We start from the raw sequence: 20,527 nt of genomic DNA on the forward strand, positions 1-20,527 counted from the left end.
AACTAACTTTTCTGATTTTTCTGTTTCAGATTTTCGTTTAGAAATCACTAATATTGTCTTCAATGTTTAAATATTACAATTTGAGGTTTTACTCAATAAAGTTATTCCGAAAAATAAATATTCATTCTAGACTTGCAGAAAAGTCAACAGATGTCGCACATTAAAAATAAAAAAAATAAGATAGGTTTATCTAAAAAGACGCTGTCTGGATTGAATTTAGTTCGGGTTGAATCTTGCGATCATACATAAAGATAGTTGCCAATAAAAATGTGCGGTGAAAAAATGAAGACAATGTTAGTGGTTCTTATTCGAAGTATGATACAGTTAAAAGTGACCGAGGGGAATAGGGTCCCATTAGCTCAGTCGGTAGAGCACTGTCCCGGAAAGACAAGGGTCCTGGGTTCGAGTCCCAGATGTGACCGTTTCCTTTTCTGATTTTTCTGTTTCAGATTTTCGTTTAGAAATCACTAATATTGTCTTCAATATTTAAATATTACAATTTGAGGTTTTACTCAATAAAGTTATTCCGAAAAATAAATATTCATTCTAGACTTGCAGAAAAGTCAACAGATGTCGCACATTAAAAATAAAAAAAATAAGATAGGTTTATCTAAAAAGACGCTGTCTGGATTGCATTTAGTTCGGGTTGAATCTTGCGATCATACATAAAGATAGTTGCCAATAAAAATGTGCGGTGAAAAAATGAAGACAATGTTAGTGGTTCTTATTCGAAGTATGATACAGTTAAAAGTGACCGAGGGGAATAGGGTCCCATTAGCTCAGTCGGTAGAGCACTGTCCCGGAAAGACAAGGGTCCTGGGTTCGAGTCCCAGATGTGACCGTTTCCTTTTCTGATTTTTCTGTTTCAGATTTTCGTTTAGAAATCACTAATATTGTCTTCAATATTTAAATATTACAATTTGAGGTTTTACTCAATAAAGTTATTCCGAAAAATAAATATTCATTCTAGACTTGCAGAAAAGTCAACAGATGTCGCACATTAAAAATAAAAAAAATAAGATAGGTTTATCTAAAAAGACGCTGTCTGGATTGCATTTAGTTCGGGTTGAATCTTGCGATCATACATAAAGATAGTTGCCAATAAAAATGTGCGGTGAAAAAATGAAGACAATGTTAGTGGTTCTTATTCGAAGTATGATACAGTTAAAAGTGACCGAGGGGAATAGGGTCCCATTAGCTCAGTCGGTAGAGCACTGTCCCGGAAAGACAAGGGTCCTGGGTTCGAGTCCCAGATGTGACCGTTTCCTTTTCTGATTTTTCTGTTTCAGATTTTCGTTTAGAAATCACTAATATTGTCTTCAATATTTAAATACTCGTTTTTCTCCGTGCACAAGAGTCCGAACTGCTCACAACCGTCTGGAGCCAGTGAGACTATGGCATCCCCAATTGGGGTATGTTGTTAGGCTTAAGGTAGTGGGGCGGTGAAGGAGATAGGGAAGAGGGAGGTGGGGGAGTAAAGTCATCCAATTTCAGAGTAATACTTATATGTCTGCATTATTGCCACCAAAAGTTGATAGAATTAATTGCCATCGACAACGAGTCTATCTGCCAAGCCTAACCTCAATTGGATGCCGGGAAGTTAGTTAATTTCCACTTCCAAGATTCCAGTTCATTCATAAATCCATTCAAGAAAACAAATGTGAAATTCAAATAGATGCACATATTAAAAAATATATAAATGTTTCCTGTGACTTTGAGAAAATATTTTTTGAATCATATGACTTCATGACTATATTATCACATGACTGGGCAACACTGTGAGGCGGGTTGTATTATAAGCAAACCTTTTGCAAACCTCGTTCCTTGTAATAATGTTTAACATTTTAAAGTTTGATTTTCACGTCCCATCACATTTCGCATTTTTTTACAAATGTTTTTTGTTGTGATTTTTATAATTTTGATGATTATGTCTAAAATTCAGTTATACGTGGATACTACTTAGCCCAATTCATATTATGATCGCGTCGTAGGGAGCAGTTTGACGAAAATTTTTAAATGTTATTTCGCATCTTACGAAGATTATTTCCAATTGCCTGGAAAACTATCTGGAGTACACCAGGGTTACTGCCAGGACACTGAAAGTATGTTCATCTTTGGTTATTTATGGATAATGTATAGATTGTTTATCACTGCTGTATTTTTAATAAAAAACACCTTTACTTTGTGGATTCAATACATACTAACAATAACATAATATGTAATAATACCAACTTGTTTTATGTACGCAAGCTTGAAAAATTCACCAAATGGGTTTACATCTTGTTATAACTATTTTAAAAACATATATGATCATGCAGACTAACGATTGCATATGAGTCGTCGACTTGTAAAACCTGTTCTGGAAGCTTTTGTTGATTCCGAGATAATTGCGGAAAACTGTTTAGGACACATATAATGTAACATTTTCACTAAATATAAAAAAAATTATGATTGGCACATTATGGCAAGCGATTGCTCAAAATGTATTTGCAAACTTGCCATGCCAAGAATGGTTTGAATTGTTAGAATAATGATCTTTAGAATCATTACTCAATACTTTTGACTTGTTTTGTCAGCATATATTTTAGTAAAGATTTATACTATAGAACTGCTTTCACGGTTGCAACAGCTATACATATCGTCTCTGTGAAATCAAACCGGCATATCTGCAAAATGCTTGTTTTTCACCAGAGCGCTTTAAAGATTTCGCATGTGATATTTTCCTTTTAACGTCCGTTTGGTTCACCTCAAAGCCACTTTGTGCATGAATAAAATTTAGACGAATATTGCTTATTGAAGTAGTAGTTGCAAATAAATCTTAAATTGTTTAAATTAAGAGAAATATGTTCATATGCCAGTATGACTTTAAAATCAGTGTAATATTTGCTTTTGTGTCACAGTGGCTTCTTCTTTTGGAACCTATTTTAGTTAGAAACAAAAGATAATGTTGTCAACGAAAAAAAAATTTGCTTTACAATTTTTTTTAAACAACAATTAACAAAATATTGCTCTTCCCTTTGCTGGTAACTTCAAAGTTTCACAATTTTTTATAAATATATGAATAAATTGAGGGTATTATCCCGGCGGTAACTAACTTTAGGATACCATTTTTCTTCTTCTCATCAATGGTAAGTCTCTCGGAATAAGCTTGCATCAGAACGGGATTCACGCTCCCATTGCCCCGTTTATTCCTTTTCGTCACCTCCTCCCAGGCATATGATCCGTAGGATGTTTTGAAGTAAAAGTTGCCGTCAGTAGGTATAGCAATAAAAACACAGTGGCGTGTGGTTTTTACTGTGAGATTATGTACTTTTTATTAGAAGAATATACAAACTACGCAGGTATCTAAATCTAAAATCTTTAAAAAAATAACATATACGTACAACATTTTATGTTGCCTAAAAAAAATCTTTTTATGGAAGCAAAACTGACCCGACTTTCTGAGAGTGACCATATTGAATTTTAAGTGTCTTTATTTGAATTAAGGCATCTGATTGGTCGATTCTGCGGAGCGGATAATTCATGTCGCATTTTACCCATAAACATTTTTTTTTTGGCGAAATGGAACAGAATTTGTAAATAACTTCGAACTTGGTTGATAGATCTTTTAATATGCTATAAAACTGCATTAAAATTTAATTTTTGTCAAAATACTTCAAGAGTGGGTTTTGCATCTCGACGACTCGTATACAATACAGATTATATTATTGGATTTTCACTAGAAATAGCATTGCTAAAATGATGCGTCAATTTTTTTTTACTGTCCATAGTGAAAAGTAATCATTTTAGCAATCCATTTTTACTCATCCCTACTCACAAAAAATCTTTCCCTCTATAGAAATACCAGCTTTGTCTTTTGGAAAATATGAATAATGTCATGTTCTGTAATATCTGTGATTGAGTGCCTAGTAGAAATTTTAATTTTAATGTGTTACATATACTTTTTAATAATTATATGGCCTTACAATGTAGTCTTTTGGCACCGAAATACAGTAACTACTGGTTACGGAGTCTTCATTTGATCAACTTCATTGTCTTAAGAAAATGTTTGAAAAATTGTACACGGTTAATAGGTTTAAATTTAACACACTTTATACGGGCGAAAACAAAGGTCTCATTCGAGAAAATGGATTTAGTTTTTAAACAGCTATATATCTTTGAAAATAATACATATATTTTAATGAAATTTCTTACATAGCTCTCACCACACCCCAAATATAAAATTGTTGTCTGAAATGAAGCCTACTTTTATAAAACAACTCCATAATCTGAAGTTGAAGTCAGTGTTGGGCCATTTAGTGATGTTTCATTTGTAAAAAATGTCTTTTTTAATCAAATCATTACAAAAAAAGTGGAAGGAAGTATTACCCGTTCTACGGGCTTAAATATAGTTTACTTTTGATAAAATATTCTTCCTACCACAGAGATATATACTCATATACCCATCGCCAGCTTTATACATTTACCATATTATTTAATTAATGTCATTCCTCAAAATATTAATATGGAAACATATGAACACTGCTAACTGCGGTTTTAAGCCAATGAATCCGTCTAGATTTCATCGTTGATTGCACATTTTTAGGTTATATAAATTTGGCACATTATGTCAAGCGATCGCTCAAAACGTTTTTGCAAACTTCCCATAATATGCCAAAAATCGTTTGATCGGTTACAATAATGATCTTTTAGAATCATTACGCTTTACTCTTTTTGTCAGCATATATTTTAAGGTGATGCACCACGTAGTAATGCAAAATCATGTGTTTTTGGTTTGAAAATTTGGTCGCCTAGAAATGTTTCAGATGCTTTAATTAAATACTGCGAGTAGAATACATCTTGGCCTTTGAAATAATTGAGTATTTTTTAGATAAGTCTTTTTATAAGCCCAGAAAAAAATAATGTATAAGGCCTATGAAAATCTCCTACTTACGAACCCATTTTCGTTTATGATTTTATTTTATAATGTGGCAAATTAAGTTATTTATAAAATGATTGGAAAAAAATTAAATATATATGTCTGAACATCCACAAAATAAAATAAAAGGCACTTTTTGGCCATGTTTTTTTCTTGCATATCAAAACAGGCGGATGGTGTTAAGCGGGAATTTAAGCCTTATCGCCATCTACTTAAGGGGTGTTATTGATAGCGGCTCAATTTAAAATATTACGCTACGTAGTGCATCGCTTTAATAAAGATTTATACTAAAGAACTGCTTTGACAGTTGCAACAGCTATACATATTTTATATAATTCGTTACACACATTTTCAGTGATCATTTTTATACATTCTTTTGAATAAATATTTTCCTTGAAACACAAACTTTAATTATATTACCTATTTCACAAACAGCAAACAGGAAGGGTTTTGTGTGTGTTATAATGAAAGTATACAGGAATTATTTTCTTGATAATTTAATTATTACATATTACCTATTTCATGACCAGCAAACAGGAAGGGTTTTGTGTTATAATGGAAGTATACAGGAATTATTTTGTTGATAATTTAATTATTATTACCTATTTCGTGAACAGCAAACAGGAAGGGTTTTGTGTTATAATGGAAGTATACAGGAATTATTTTGTTGATAATTTAATTATTATTACCTATTTCGTGAACAGCAAACAGGAAGGGTTTTGTGTTATAATGGAAGTATACAGGAATTATTTTGTTGATAATTTAATTATTATTATGTACCTATTTCATGAACAGCAAACAGGGAGGGTTTTGTGTTATAATGAAAGTATACAGGAATTATTTTGTTGATAATTTAATTATTATTATGTACCTATTTCATGAACAGCAAACAGGGAGGGTTTTGTGTTATAATGAAAGTATACAGGAATTATTTTGTTGATAATTTATTGGTTAATCGACACAAACATTGTTCACATAAATTTGAGGACATTGTAACAATTGTATAAAAAGATGTCTTAAAGTAAGTAAATGCTCATAAATAGAATGCAAAAGAATACTGAGTACATGTTGGTTGGATGACAACGAAATGAATGATACTTGACTGGCATTAAAATGATTTGAATATACTATTCAATTACATTCGTCTTTAAATCAGTCTATTATTTTAATTCTCTAAAGCTCCATACAATTAATGAAACCCGTGTGATAGTTTTATATCACAAAGGCCGTTTTATGTCTATTAAATGCTCTTCCATTTTGTCACAACTGGTTGTTCCTTTTGTTAAATTCTCCCGTCTTTAACATTTTATAAATCCAATTTAATATAAGTTGTATCTATATCTATAGAAGGTACTTAGCTTTAAAATGTTAAATCTTTAATGTAAACTTAAAATAAATTTTAAATAAATATTTACATATGATTGCGTATAATTTAGTTTTTCTTTTCAACAGAGACAATTAAACTTTTCATTCCATAGGAAGTTATCCGCGGAAGAGCTTCAAAGCATTTTTCTAGAAAATCCTTCTAAAACTTTATGCCTAAAATAATCAAATTTTATATCACAAGTTTTAAAGTGTAGGTAAATAGGAATGTAAACTTCATAGAAACTATCTTTTTTGGATAATTTCATTAATAATTTATTTTTTACACCTCTGTTGAAAGATAAAATCTCATTACAATTTGTCCATGCGAGCTTTGAAGAATTGGTCTGTTGAACTCTCGGCCCCCTCTCAAGTGTGAACAGAACCACTTCCTGGAATCATATTCAGGACTAGTTGTGCGCACAGTCCAGAGCTGACGGAGTCCTCCAGAGGACTTTCTCAGTGGATACCGATTTAAGGAAAGTTCCTAATCTATCACAATAGAAGAGACAAAATATTCTTTCGTCTGATCCATTAAAAATCAATTCTTAATCAGCATAGCAAAGGGGCAGCATATAATATAGATTTTAATACATTTATTCAATAAAACATAAAAACAATAAAAAAACAGTCTTCGAAAAAATTAAACCTAAGCATATAACCAAATCATAAAGTCAGATTGAATAAAGTTGTAAAAACTGTTAAAATAAATAATTGAAGCTGCCCAATATGCTGAGAAAGAATTAAAAAAAAAACACCTCCCGTCATTACACATTTAACATATTATAAAATATAATAACATCTTCATTAAATTTATCAAAATATCTATAATTAACTATTAATTACGTCTATGTTTTAATAATAACCCCAGAGACCGACACCAGATTGCACAAATAACCCGATACTTTGATTTTTGTTTGTTTGCAGTCATGCCCATGATTGGGCTTCTTCTGCCTCACCTCATCCTTCATCCTTCATCCTTATCCCTCTTCCCTCGAATGACCAGCTTAGGATCATCTTGTCTTATATATTGGAAGCGTTCAAATGCAAATGTTACTTTTCATAAAGAGAGAAACTTTGAACATTTAATAATTAATTCTATTGTAAATATCACTTTATGCGTTTAGTAACAAAAATAACTTAGAAGCGTAGCAGGTAGCAGGCACACAACAAATGATTGTATGGCCCGAGAGGATGGCTTCAGTCGCTGATGATGACGTGAGCCAATGAATTGAAAGGATGGTCGCTTGGTTTGGACGGTATCATGACATGTCTGCGTGACTATCATAAAGCCAGAGAAACACATCTGACGATAGCGGTGGGCGCACCTTATATTCCTTCCACGGTTTATCAATAATACTAACTAACTTCAAATAAATAATGTTGACCCCACGTTGTAAAGTCAGACGCGCTTGCCGGCATCACTCCTCTGCTGCTAGTTGTGGCTAGTTATGGACCGGCATGGGGAAGGAGCCCAGGAGATTGTTGGCGAAGGTGGAGTTGGTGAACTTGAAGTGGCGCTTGTCGTAGAACTTGAGCAGCGCCGGAGAGTAGGGGTGCTTGTCCTTCAGGTGTATGTAGTGTACTTCGGGCTCGCTCGTTGTGTGGCCGCACTCTTCACACACATACATCTGCAAACAATAGCAACATTCATTAGAATAAACGAATTAAAAAATATATTAGAGATTAGCTTAAATACTGAATATCAAAAGTTAAATGTCATAATGGAGATGATTATTACCTTTGTACGCCTTTCCTTGTATGCATATTGGTGCTGGACTCCGTGAACCTTGAGGCAGTGTGATTCCAAAGAGCAGCGTTGGGTGAAGGACTTCTCGCAGAGGTTGCACTTGTAGGGGCGGACTCCGGTGTGCGTGCGCGTGTGCCTCTTCAGATCGAAGGTGTCATTAAAGCCTTTTCCGCAGAAGGTGCAAAGGTATCTCTTCACGTCGGAGTGGCATTTCATATGCCTGTTGAGTAGCCTTTGGAGGGTGAAGTTCTTGGAGCAAATTCTGCAGACGAACTTGTTTGGGTCATCGTCCGAGATGCAGATGGACACTTTGGGCTTCTCTTCATCTCTGGATCTGCCGTTGACTTCGGTGGCGAGTGGATTCTTGATTCCGTGGCCGCCATTTACAAACTCCAGCTGAACTTCGGAGGGTAGACCCAACTGTAAATGAAAGAAATAAATATTAGTTATATATAGTTTACAGTTAACTTACGTCTATTTGTGCTGTGATTTTTCATTTCAATCGTAAATTTTCTTTTTAGACAATGTATTAAAAATCGTAAAACAATTTTTTGTTTTATTTGTGAATGGGTATATCTGAGTGGGTTTAAAAAATAATAATATTACAAAATATTTGTTTCTATGTGACTATGATTTTTAAAAGCGATTGAATCCCAAATAATTGCCAACTGGAATGCAGAAAGTAAAACTTTGACAGAGAATGTGTTAATGTTTTTGGGAAGGTTAGAAATGTATAATATTGGTTTATTTGGGATACAACAGTTAAAGCGAGCAAATTGATTCAGGCATAGCGTATTCTTTCACTTCAAAAAATAAAATGACCGAAATTGCCGAATGCAAATCGTGACATTTCAAATAAAGAAAGCATCGCCATTTAATCAATGTGAAAGCTTACCCTGGGTTTCAAGACTCCGAACTTGGAGTCTCGGTTGAAGGAGTTCCGGCGTACACTTACAGAGGCTGGGCTGAGGCAGGGGGGTTCCCCGCTGGGGGACGGCATGGACACGCAGCTGGTGCTTGGCGAGTCCAACTCCAGGCCGCTGCCCGAGAAGGACAGGCCCGGGGACGGCGCGCCCTGCTGCTGTTGCTGCATCTGCACCTGGATCTGCAGCTGTTGAAGCTGTCCCTCTCCCTGGAGTAGCTGCTGCATTACAAGCTCTGGCCGCTCACGAACTCCGTACCCGGACTCGTGCCCGCCGAACTGATTCAGGTAGTTCTTCTGGTAGTACTGTCTATTCATCATTATCTGATCGGAGAAGGAGTCGATAGCGTTGTCGTTCCGGTTGCCTACCGAATCTGGGGTGAGGGACGGTGTGTCGTCGATCTCGTCCGTGATGATCTCCGCTTGAGAGTCCTCTCCGGGCAGGCGTTGAAGGAAATTGGACAGGTCTGCGGCGTCCGACAGGCTGTCGAGCAGCGCGTGCTCTGCTGGCCCAGAGAAGGTCAGGGTAGCAGTGAACTGCAGCGGGTCCATCACATTGCCCGCCATGTCCACCATCATCGAATCGTTCACATCGTATCCTCCATAAGAGCTCAGGTTAGATCCTAGTCCCTCTAATTTGTTATCGTAATCCAAGTCTGTCTCGTCCTTCAGTACGATTCCGTACGCGGCATTTTGAAGAAGCGAGTACTGCTTATCTGGATTTTCATTGAAGGCTGTGCTTTGAGAACTCTGCCCGGTGTCGCAGTCAACATCGAGATTTCCATTCATCATGTTGAAATTGTTCTGGGAGAGGAAATTCCCATTAGCGTTGTACGCGTTAATTCCATTCTGTCCTCCCTTCAGACTCTCGTAGAAAGGGGGGAGACTTCCCGTTGGAGGACTATTAGGCCCGTAGTCGGATCTCCCGTCTCTTCCGCCCATTCCTCCTCCTCCTGCACCGCCGCCCAGGGCCCCTCCTCCGCCGGCCCCGGCTGAGCTCCCCGAGGTGCCCCCGTTGTATCCTCCCTGACCCCCACTGGCAGCTTGTCCCCCGCTGCCCTGGCCTCCGCCCCCGGAGCGGCCGTGCCCCGCGGCAGCCATCAGGAGTGCGGGCAGCTTGCCTGGAGGAGCCAGGCTGCGGCCCGCTAGCCCGGCGCGGGGGATAATACTGTTGGCTATCTTGGAACTACTGGATCGCCTTTGCTCCAGTATCTTCTTCTCTTCCTCTTCGTCTTCCCCTTCTCCTCTAACCTTGGGGATATGATAGTCGATGGGCTGTTCCTGCTCTGGCTCAGAGATGGCGATAGAAGCCGGCAGTTTGACTTCCTCTTTCCTCTTCTCGCGCACTAGAGGGGTCCTCTGGATGACGGAGACCTGGTGACAGCGTGGCGGAGGCGGGGGAGTGGCGGCGGGTAGCAGCGGGGGGAACTCCTTGCGCTCCGCCCTGGTGAGCACGTGTCCGCGGGAGCCGTAGGGCACATCCCCCCCGAGGATGGAGGAGATGAATCGGGCGCGGGGGGCCCGTGGCGGGGTGGGGGGAGAGGGGCCCGCGGAGTTCCTCTCATCAAATATGTCACCGGCTGAAACAATAGAAATTAAATCATTAGACCTATTGTTTATGAATACTAAAGTGCAGACACCTCGGTCATAAATAATATAAGTCTTATGTACAGAGATAATTTATTTGTTGCCGTCTCGACTTCATGAATGAAATTAATGAAAGGTTTGAATACGTCCATGATCTAACGCGGGGTTTATGCACCTTCGGTTGACACAAATAAAAATATGTATTTTTTCAATTGATTCGCTTTGCAATGCTAAAACGTCCATGAATAAAAAAATGCATGATTTTGTTTACTTGTTCATGTTTAAAAATAGACTTTTCATATATAAATGATTTTTGTAACACATACATACATACTATAATAAAACAAGAATAAATTAATAAAAAATAAATAAGATTTGATAAAATTGTGTCTATGTAAAAACAACATTAAATTTGTGACGTAATAAATTGGCAAGTAAAATGTAACACACAGTACATTAAATTAGCGAAAGCTATATACATGTAGACAGCATTTTCGCATTAAATATTCCAACACCTGGTTCCGCCTACAAACATCTTCCGAAAGAGCCGTATAAAGTATATTTTTAAAATTCTCTGTCTTTTAACCGTTTCAAATTCCGAGAAACGGACTCGGCCCGACATGACACACCTCAAGATGTGACGAAGATGCTTTGATAAGTCTTTATATAAGTCACGCGAACGATTTGCTGTATTATCTGAACGAAACATTTGCAGCTCTAACCTAACACTTCACTGCAGAAAAAAATCTTTACTGAAAGATTTTATTTTTATTTTTACGGAGTGAATTAAATCCATTTGGTCTAGTGATTTTTTTGCTGCAGGCGCAACAGGCGGCTTTTTGTTTGGTTTCACTCCATGTATGAAGAGTGCGTTTTAGTAGGGAAAACAACAAACAACAAACCCTACGCACAACATAGCATAGAATTAAATTATTTTTACGTAAATATTTTAACTCTGTTCATTTGAAATCCACGGGACATACGAAACCATTTTTCGATTAATGAACTCCCGTTTATTGAATAATGTACCCCCACTTAAAAAAATAACAATTTGACTAGTTTATTGGTATTTTGTTTCCATCAGGCATCAGAGGGGTTATTATTGTAAAATTGTCTATTTTTTACATAACCGATTGTAAACTTTAAAAACCGTTTGAGAAAGTATTCTATTATGTATAATTATTATATACGCGTTTGTCGACACTTTTGGGGTTAAGTTCGGTATTAGTATTCGGAGCGCTGTTGGCTGTTTGATTACCTGCAGCTATTTGCTTGAGCAGTTTGTCGGCTTCAGTATGAGTATTGTATAAAAGCACGATAGAAAGAATTTCAAGGATCGGACCACAAATGCGCATAATAGGGTCAGTTTTTTATGCTAAGCCCTCCCTCTGCCGATGCATATGAAGGGTGGCGCATTCATTGCACACTACACTGTTACCTGTAGACGGTTTATTGTTCACCAGGCAAATACAGGTTCCTTATGCAAACCCAGAAAGCAACCAACTCGACGAATTTCCTTTCTCCTTTCGCTATTTCCTAAATACGTTTTATCGTCAAAAGAACAATTAAGAGTGAAAGCTTTACCCATATTTGTGTCGAGTGCCTAAATACCTAGAGCCATTAAGGGTTGCTTTAAGTTAATTAGCTAATTTTACTAGAGAATTGGAGTAAGAACTTAACGATGTAGGGTCTAATCTTGTGCTTTCCTTTATGCAGGTAGTCGATGACGCCAATGGAATTAACCTCACTTTTATATATGTACGAGTTGCTTTTCAGGTTTGGTCTTGGTTATTAAAGAATGATTCATGAAATACTATGCAGTTGGTTACCTGAAAAGTAGAAATACCTATTCATATAGACGATGATGTACAAAGATTGTTTTTTTTTATACACCTAAAAAGGCGTTTTACATAAAAGTGATACATGTATATACATAGGAGAATATCTGTATTATATTAAGAAATACTAACAGTATATGTAATCCATTATAAAGTAGGTACAAAACAGATCTATTAATACACAAATGTGAAATTGTGATTACAAGTATAATGAGAATATATTAAAAAATAATAAAAAAAACTAAATTAGAACAACACTAAATATAAGACAAAATACTAAAACTTCGTTTCCAACGCTACTCTAATTTATAGGATTCAACAAAGTGCTGGTATAGATTATGCTTAATTCTATAAATATATCAATAGTACCCCCATACTTGTTGCCCAGACCATGCATTGGTCAGTGAGTGTCTGATAGTTGGTTGTCTATGTATTGCAGAAGAATGTTATATTTTGTCTTGGATTCCTAGTCGGCACGTGGAATTTAATAGTGGCAACAATGGCAGGACTGTCAATTAAGTTGTAAATGACTCTGTGTAACACAACCGGGTCTGAAATAATTCTCCTGTCAGACAGTGTTATTATATGCAATTGATTCATCAAAGTGACATAATTAATGTAAACAATACGAATTCTGGATTAAAATTTACGTGCCTAAGAAATTTGCGCTGAACTCTTTCTAGACCTATTTAAGAGTGAAGTTTATATAAAGGGGACCAAATAGGTGAATTATATTCCACTAATGGTTTGGTTTTGGTTCCTTTGTTATATTTATAAAAACGTGGGCGAGTATTGTGATATTCTTATTTCATTATTCCAATGATTTAAACATTGCGGTCTTCTCATCTTTGAATCTTTGTAAGAGCTTTAAAAACAATCTCCAACAAAATAATAATGTTATTCATTGGACGTGGTGCCTAAACTTGTTGAATTGCTTCAAACCGTATCCTGTTCTCATACCTAATGCATCCCTAAAGCACGTTTGCTTCACAATACAATTTAAGTTTTATGGCCGATCCTTTGGTATTACTGCTACAGAAAATGCAGAATGGTCCAGATTCATTGAAAAGGAAACGACAAGCAAATCTCGGAATCCGATCCTCCCTTCATTGAGAATGTTTTGTGCGGAAAGGTTTCTGCCGAAATTGAAACAGGCAGTAAAATATAGTAGACTGCGTAATATGAAAGTTTATTTTTGATTTGTGTGATATGTTTTTGTATTTTATTTAGCTATAAAAAATAACACTAAATCTAGTGTATATCTATTCTAAAACTACCATAATAATATTATATTACCTACGTACTAAAATTTGGACTTCACAGCTTTGAGACATAACCCACGAAACACTTTTTTCGAAATAAGTTTTTGCTTCCTTAACATCTAACATTGTTCATTGAACAATTTAAAACCTTTATAATAAATTAATACTGTTCCCGATAAATTAGTAGGTACTATTAATATGAACACTTAAGATTTAGTCTAATAAAATTTTATTTTTTAACTTATGCGAGTACCTATATGAATTCTAGGGTATTTTTTTTTCTTTCCTTTATTCGTAAAATATATTTGTATACAGTTTTACATGCTTTTCGACTACCACACTAGACACATGTCCGTATTATGGTAGTCGAAATTTGTATATAATTATATAAATGTAATACATGTTCATTTTTTAATACATATATTATTTTATTATAGAGTAAAGGTCGCCACACACTATTCAGAGTTGGTGTTGCATTGTTTCTATTTTGAGAGTTTCACTCGTTGATTCACTTTTACTATCTAAAGGTGAGTTATTTAAATAAGGTTGGTGGATGTGTTCCGCTTTCTGCCCTTCTTTCAACACCAAAGCGCTTTTGAACGAATTACAAATATAAAATTATTCAGATGTTCCGCCATTCCCACGGGTAGCAACTAACAACCCCGGCAGCCTTGACTATCTCAAGTTTAGTCTCGGGCTAGTCCGACCACCGCACCTCGCAGACAACCGACAGGTGAGTGGGAACCTCGCGGCCAAAGAACACATCCAAATTGTGATCTGAAATGACTCATGCAGGAAATGAAATGCTCCGTTTACCCAGTGGTAATGTTTTCCTCGTACGAATCTTTGTTGCCGTCTTCGTATAGAGCAAGCATCAAGGGCACGTCATGCCACAGAGAGCAATGAAATGGTGGAACCGCGAGGCGCAAGACAAAACCGTATCAACGTGTACGTTTATTCTAATATTCATTGTAAAAATGTCAAAGTAGATCTGGTATCGCTTAAGTGTGAGTGAGGTTCAACGAAAACCCCTTTTCCAACCGGAATGACTACCATTGGTTGCTATTACAGGAAGCACCATGGAACTTCGTGGTAAGCCGTGGAATTACGATGCAGATAAAAGCCTTAAACCGTAAGTTTCTAGCCGCGAAGGACATTCAAATATAATCTCTCTGGAGCTATTACACATACGTAGGGGCGTAGGTAAGGTGTATTATAATGATCCTATTCCGTTTCGAAATCGTTGGAGTTTTTATTTGAGTCATACATAGTAGGTACGTAATCAACTTATGCTGCAAAACGCTTATCGCAGACAAGACAAGTATCTGTCCTTTATGTAATGCTCTCCTAATATATATAGGATGGCGTCTGTGTGTGGCGGGCAGCCGGCGTAAATTTGATTTGTGTACAAATCTACACTTTTATTCCAAGGTTGATGAAATTTTGCACACTCGATCTTGAAAAAAAGAGGAAGATTACGGTCCAGGCAACGCCGGGGACTTCTACTAATAGCTATTTATATTTATAAAAGTGCGACTTCATAGTTACCACGGTTGGTTGCAAGTTATGCTACTATGTTTAAAAGATGAAATGCAAAATGCGCGCTTTGTTGATCGATACTTTTCCCCGAAGGACAGAGGGTAGTCGGAGCAAGTGAACTTGTTATGAAATTTAAATTGAATCAACGCATTACAATATTAAAGAGATATCCTGTCGTGTGCTCTGGACGCACTGATACATACATTAAGGTGGCAGTAACTCGAAAGCCATGGGTTGAAGGTGAAAATTCATTTTGTCACAATTTTTCCTTGTACCTCGTTTTGTTGAAGCATAGTTAGTAACGAGTTATAAACTAATGATTTAAACTAAAATACACCGCTTTGTCATGTGTGATAAATATGTAAAACCAGTATTTTTTAGTAAACAAAGTAAAACTCGTTCGTTCACTTCGATACACGATAATCTGTAGGTGGTATCTAGTGAGCGCTGTGAGCTCTTTGTACGGGTAAGCGCTGTCGGTCTTTTGTTTTAGTTTCGTTGGTTCTAAACAAAATCATCATCTCAATTAAATAATCATTTTACAAGTCGATTGGGAGTTCTCAGCGATATACGTGGAGGTTATTGTTAGGCTGGGACTATGCTCTAGGTTTGGTTTCCCATTTTATAGGTCAAAGGGGTGTACCGGGTTCTCCCTTCACCGGAAGCGTTTACCCTCCGCTCCATTAGCATAAACTCTATAATAAGGTGTGTTAATTGAGCAAAAAATATAAATTACGTTTTAAGCAGACCGTTAAAACGGACATCGGTTTGACCTTCAACTTGCCCGTCACGCCGACAGGTGCGACTTACAGTTAGTTACTCGATAGAATATACTCATAACAATGCACTTGTGTGAGTTATCAAACCATTTGTCGCATTGTCGCACCTGTTCACCTGTTGCTGGTGCCATTACCGTCGGTTTCGCTCAACCTCCGCGTTCCGGTTCATTTCACAAAGGAACGAATTTGCCACTGTTTGCACAATTCACTCAATCTCTACTTTCAGGGTTTCCAAAATATTATATATATAACAAACATTAAAATAAAAGGGTTATATTCTCAGGGTTAATATTGTCTCAACTGGGAATCGAACCCAACAACGCCTCAAATAACTTGGCCATAATTGCACTTAATTTACCTAAATGGACAATCTGCAATGTGCATGATCCACAATGAGTTCCGATTAAGGCCTAGGAGTACAAACTAAAATTATAGTGTGCATATATTACTATACAAACTTAAAGTAATGTACCTAATATGAAGTCGGTGCATACTCTGCAGAAGAGAGATAAAGATAGGTCTGTTATACGATATTAGGTATGAATAATCGATTTGACCAAAGCCACCCATTATATTGTATGTTGAGCTATTTTCTGTTCATACGACCGACTTGGTATTTTTTTTTGGAACCAGTGTCCTAACTATTGTAACCTTTACGAAAGCAACCTTTTGATATTGATTATAGTTAGGCGAACTCATATTATATTGTGGAAACGTATTTATTGATGGCGGTATTTTTTAAACATTTTTTTGTTCTGATATTCTCGAAGATTTGTGTCCTCGCAATGGATTGATCGCATTTTTATTCATATATTCACATCCGTTAATTGTTTTCTTAAGATAATAACGAAATGTGAAACTAAGCCACATTAGTAATATTTTTGTCACGAGTTGAATGCTTAGCTGCTTTTGATACATTGAGTTATTCACACTTAATAATTATCCTGTAATAATGATAACTGTGGTACCTGGCGACTGATGACCCGGGGTTGCCATGGATACGATGTACCCATACATTGTGTGGTTGGGTGACACAGATACCACTCGTGTTAAATAAACTATCGGCGGCCACCAAGTTAAGCGGTGGCCATTGTTAATTGATGTCACTGGCAACACATTTCCCCATTGTTGGAGTTTTACTATCTATGCAAATTATTGCGTGATTCCGCATACGACCAGTCGGCTAGCAAATACCTCATAATATATGATCATGGCGCCCGCACGCGTTCCTACTTCCAGCGCCTGTTTTATATGTGAGTTGCTTTATAGCAGAGTAGTGACAATAGTCCATTGGTAGGTTATTTTATAAAAAAAAACACACCGTTAAAATATTTAAACGCCAAAGCATTTCATGATAATTTCACCGCAACAGGAGCACTCGACAAATTATACCAAAAAATTACGTTCGTCGTCTATTTAGGTCGCGTGTTACGAAACCTAAGGACACTCCAGGCTATAATTTGAATATCCCTAGTACATCTGTACAGAATAAAGGCTTTAATCTCTGTTTGCAATTGGTTTATTTTTAAATATTAAATTGGGTGGTAACAAAAAAAATAAAGGTCGTTAACAGATTATTCAGTGTTGGGCAACGATGAAGTGGGTCAGAATTCAGAATGGACGATTATTTGACGTTAACGGGGAATAACGAATAAACGTTGTACTAAAATTCCGCATTGAAATAATTGAATATAATACGTTACATAAATTGCAACGACGATTGTTGCGAATAGGCTCATTGTTTGCGACCTAAAAACTGTTTAAGAGTGCGCAGAGCGAAAGCGTGGAGGTTAAACCAATGATAATAAATTAATAGAAAAGGGCTGATATTGACAAACATTATAATTTAAATGGGTTTCTAAACATTAAAAAAAATTATAGCCAGATATATGATTTGAGATTTGCATGGCGAAAAGTATTAAAGTGATTTATTTTTGAGGTATTTTGCCGTGTTGTGCAACCTCCTACAGCATTACAGTGTCCAAATCATTGGCTAAAAAGGGGGTAGCGCTACTCGGCTTAGTACCATAAAATAAATCACTTTGGTCAAATATTGTTTTAGCAAAAGTGATAAGTAGGTAGTGCAACACAGCATAATACTTGAACCATTGGGATTCTTGTCCGGTATTTACATAAAACAAAACTAATACAATTAAAATAATATTATCAGAAGAGTATTGGGAAAATCTCTCCTTGTTGGGTTGGGAGTTGGGATCATTGCAGGTGAGAATTGATTTGGTAACAGTAACTGTTCCAATGTATCTCCACGGTCTATCACAGGTACTCGGTACTTGCCAGGCACATCAAGTCGTCACATGGGAAATGTTAATCAGTGATGAGTTCACCAACCCGCGGTTAACGCTATCAAGTGTAACTGGTGGTGTGATTAAATTCGACGCATCATGGACAGCTCTGAGCTGACCACCTGGACTTCTTTGTCCCCGGTACATTGGCGGCTTCCAACTCGCCATTAGCCTATCAGTGTCAGATAAGACGCATTCCAACGCGATGACCTAAGACCTTACATGGTCCAGTCAAATGAACGTTTGATGTTAGTGGAAAATTGATACCTGTCTAAAATTTAAAGTAATTTTTGTGTTATTTGATTAATTGAAAAGCGCATTTGAAGTGATTTAAAATAAAAAAGGCAATCGAATGGACCAGTATCACCAATGACTTATTAACTTTTGGTTCTAGGTCAATTAGCAAGCGTTCTGTCTCTTTTACATCGTATATCGCCTTCGCATTTGTATATCACAATAACCGTGAAACACAGTTAAATGTTACATAAGGGTCTACGTAGCGTAACTTGGCATAAAATTGCTGGCATTCTTAATGCATGCGGACGGCCAACCCGTGAGGTAGCTGTTTAAGTGCTGTCAGAATCCACCGACCAATCACAGGGCGTTTGAGTGTGAGACGATTTTAATCGTTTTGATTTATTAATTCTACGTGTAATTATATCTAATAGAACTTATATATTCAGAATCAATGTTAGTTGATCTATTATGATACACGTTAACATGTTATACATGTTTCACTCAAGTTCCTCATTGGTAATTTCATAGTCCCACCGGCTCCGAAAAAATAAAAACAAATATTAAAAGGCTGTTATACAATAAAATGTTTTATATACATGAATTCCAAATTAAATGATCTTTCAAAGGGTTTTGTTGTTTTTGCAATTAGCCGTTTGCACAATTCATGTTAAACGTTTTCGTGTTCAAAATGTGTAAAAAAAATACGTCGCGTTGGCTAAATCGTGCGGTTCACAATGACCTCTGCCAAACGAATGCATTCCTATTGATATTCAGACGTATCGAGAATGCAGACATCGCCCATTGCATTAAAAGTGTTGTTGCACCAAATACCCCCATATACCCTACCTATACTCCACACTTAGAATCTATACTTACACCAGTCTGATTCGGATACCTGTAGGCCGAGACTGCAGGAATTCTCCGCTCGTATGTACCGCAAATTGCACACAATGGATCGGGTGGGCCAAAAAAAAGAAGCTGTAAGCGATTGGGCTTTGTTCTGCTTACATCGAGAGACTCTGGCCACAGGTAATAACATTCTAAAGCCCGATGCATTCATAATAAAATAGTATATTTTTGTTATACGTTACTGGCAAAGCGCATGAAAAACGATACACCCACAACTTATTCGATTATACATAGATATAATATCATACACTGGTAAAGTTGCGGAATCGTACTTTTATTCAGTATAATTCATAAATCCCTGCTTTCTGGATTTAAAAAATGATTTAAGTTTTTTTTTATATTCTTCACCTGCTTGACATCTGTAGGCAGAAAATAAAACTATTGACTATTTCTTTATTCGTTTATACTTAGACAGATGCAGACGCGATTTGTGACACGGTGAACAAGAAGAACGCCTTCGTTGGATTACAGTTTGTTCTATCGCTGTTATAAATACCTGGGATTCATTCGACATGTTTGGACGATGCGCGAATTCTTTACGTGTCTCAAGAGCATGCGTTGGATAAGGAGAAATAATGTTGATGTTTGATTAGCATGGTGGTATAGACACGCTTGACATATAGCGTACACCTCTGTGGTACGCCTTATTAGAAATGATTAATCAATAATAATTATAAATAAAAAAGTTATACAATATAACGGAATAACTAACCTTGTTCGGAGGTTAAGATAGCATAAGCACTTATGAGTAGTTTAATATATTATGTCAGCTAGAAATGTTTGTTATTATTTAATAAGAAAGAACACATTGTATACATGCACCCTTAACGTCACTACACCTTCGTATTAAATCAAACCCGTGTATACTATGAGTGTATTTGTGTAGGTATCTTCTACGTGTTATTTTAAAGACTCACGTGCCAGACAGTCCATTTACTCTACATCTTCAATGAATTCAATGATTTATTAATCGATATTCAACAATGCAGAAAATTGCATAAAAATACTGAATAATTCATTATGCAAAGTGACAATGCAGACAATTCATGTGTGTAACGAACACAAGTAAAGTGATATATATTTGCAAGCAATATAAATCACAACGAGAATTCAGAAATCCT

At 36.5% G+C, this 20,527-nt stretch overlaps 1 protein-coding gene across 1 annotated transcript in view; it reads right to left on the reverse strand.

Moving 5' to 3' along the window:
- Nucleotides 1-40: 40 nt before the first annotated feature.
- Nucleotides 41-20,527, reverse strand: part of ovo (transcriptional regulator ovo) — a 30,164-nt gene continuing 9,677 nt past the window's right edge. The window contains exons 2-4 of the mRNA XM_089631696.1: nucleotides 8,986-10,532; nucleotides 8,022-8,450; nucleotides 41-7,911 (exon numbers count right to left, since the gene is read on the reverse strand). Coding sequence (XP_089487822.1) covers nucleotides 7,726-7,911; nucleotides 8,022-8,450; nucleotides 8,986-10,532 — 2,162 coding nt within the window. The 3' untranslated portion in view covers nucleotides 41-7,725. The remainder of the gene's footprint in view (nucleotides 7,912-8,021; nucleotides 8,451-8,985; nucleotides 10,533-20,527) is intronic.

This window comes from Hesperophylax consimilis, chromosome 5 (genome assembly GCF_061612785.1).
Source record: "Hesperophylax consimilis isolate HC1 chromosome 5, BYU_Hcon_1.0, whole genome shotgun sequence".
NCBI lineage: Eukaryota > Metazoa > Arthropoda > Insecta > Trichoptera > Limnephilidae > Hesperophylax > Hesperophylax consimilis.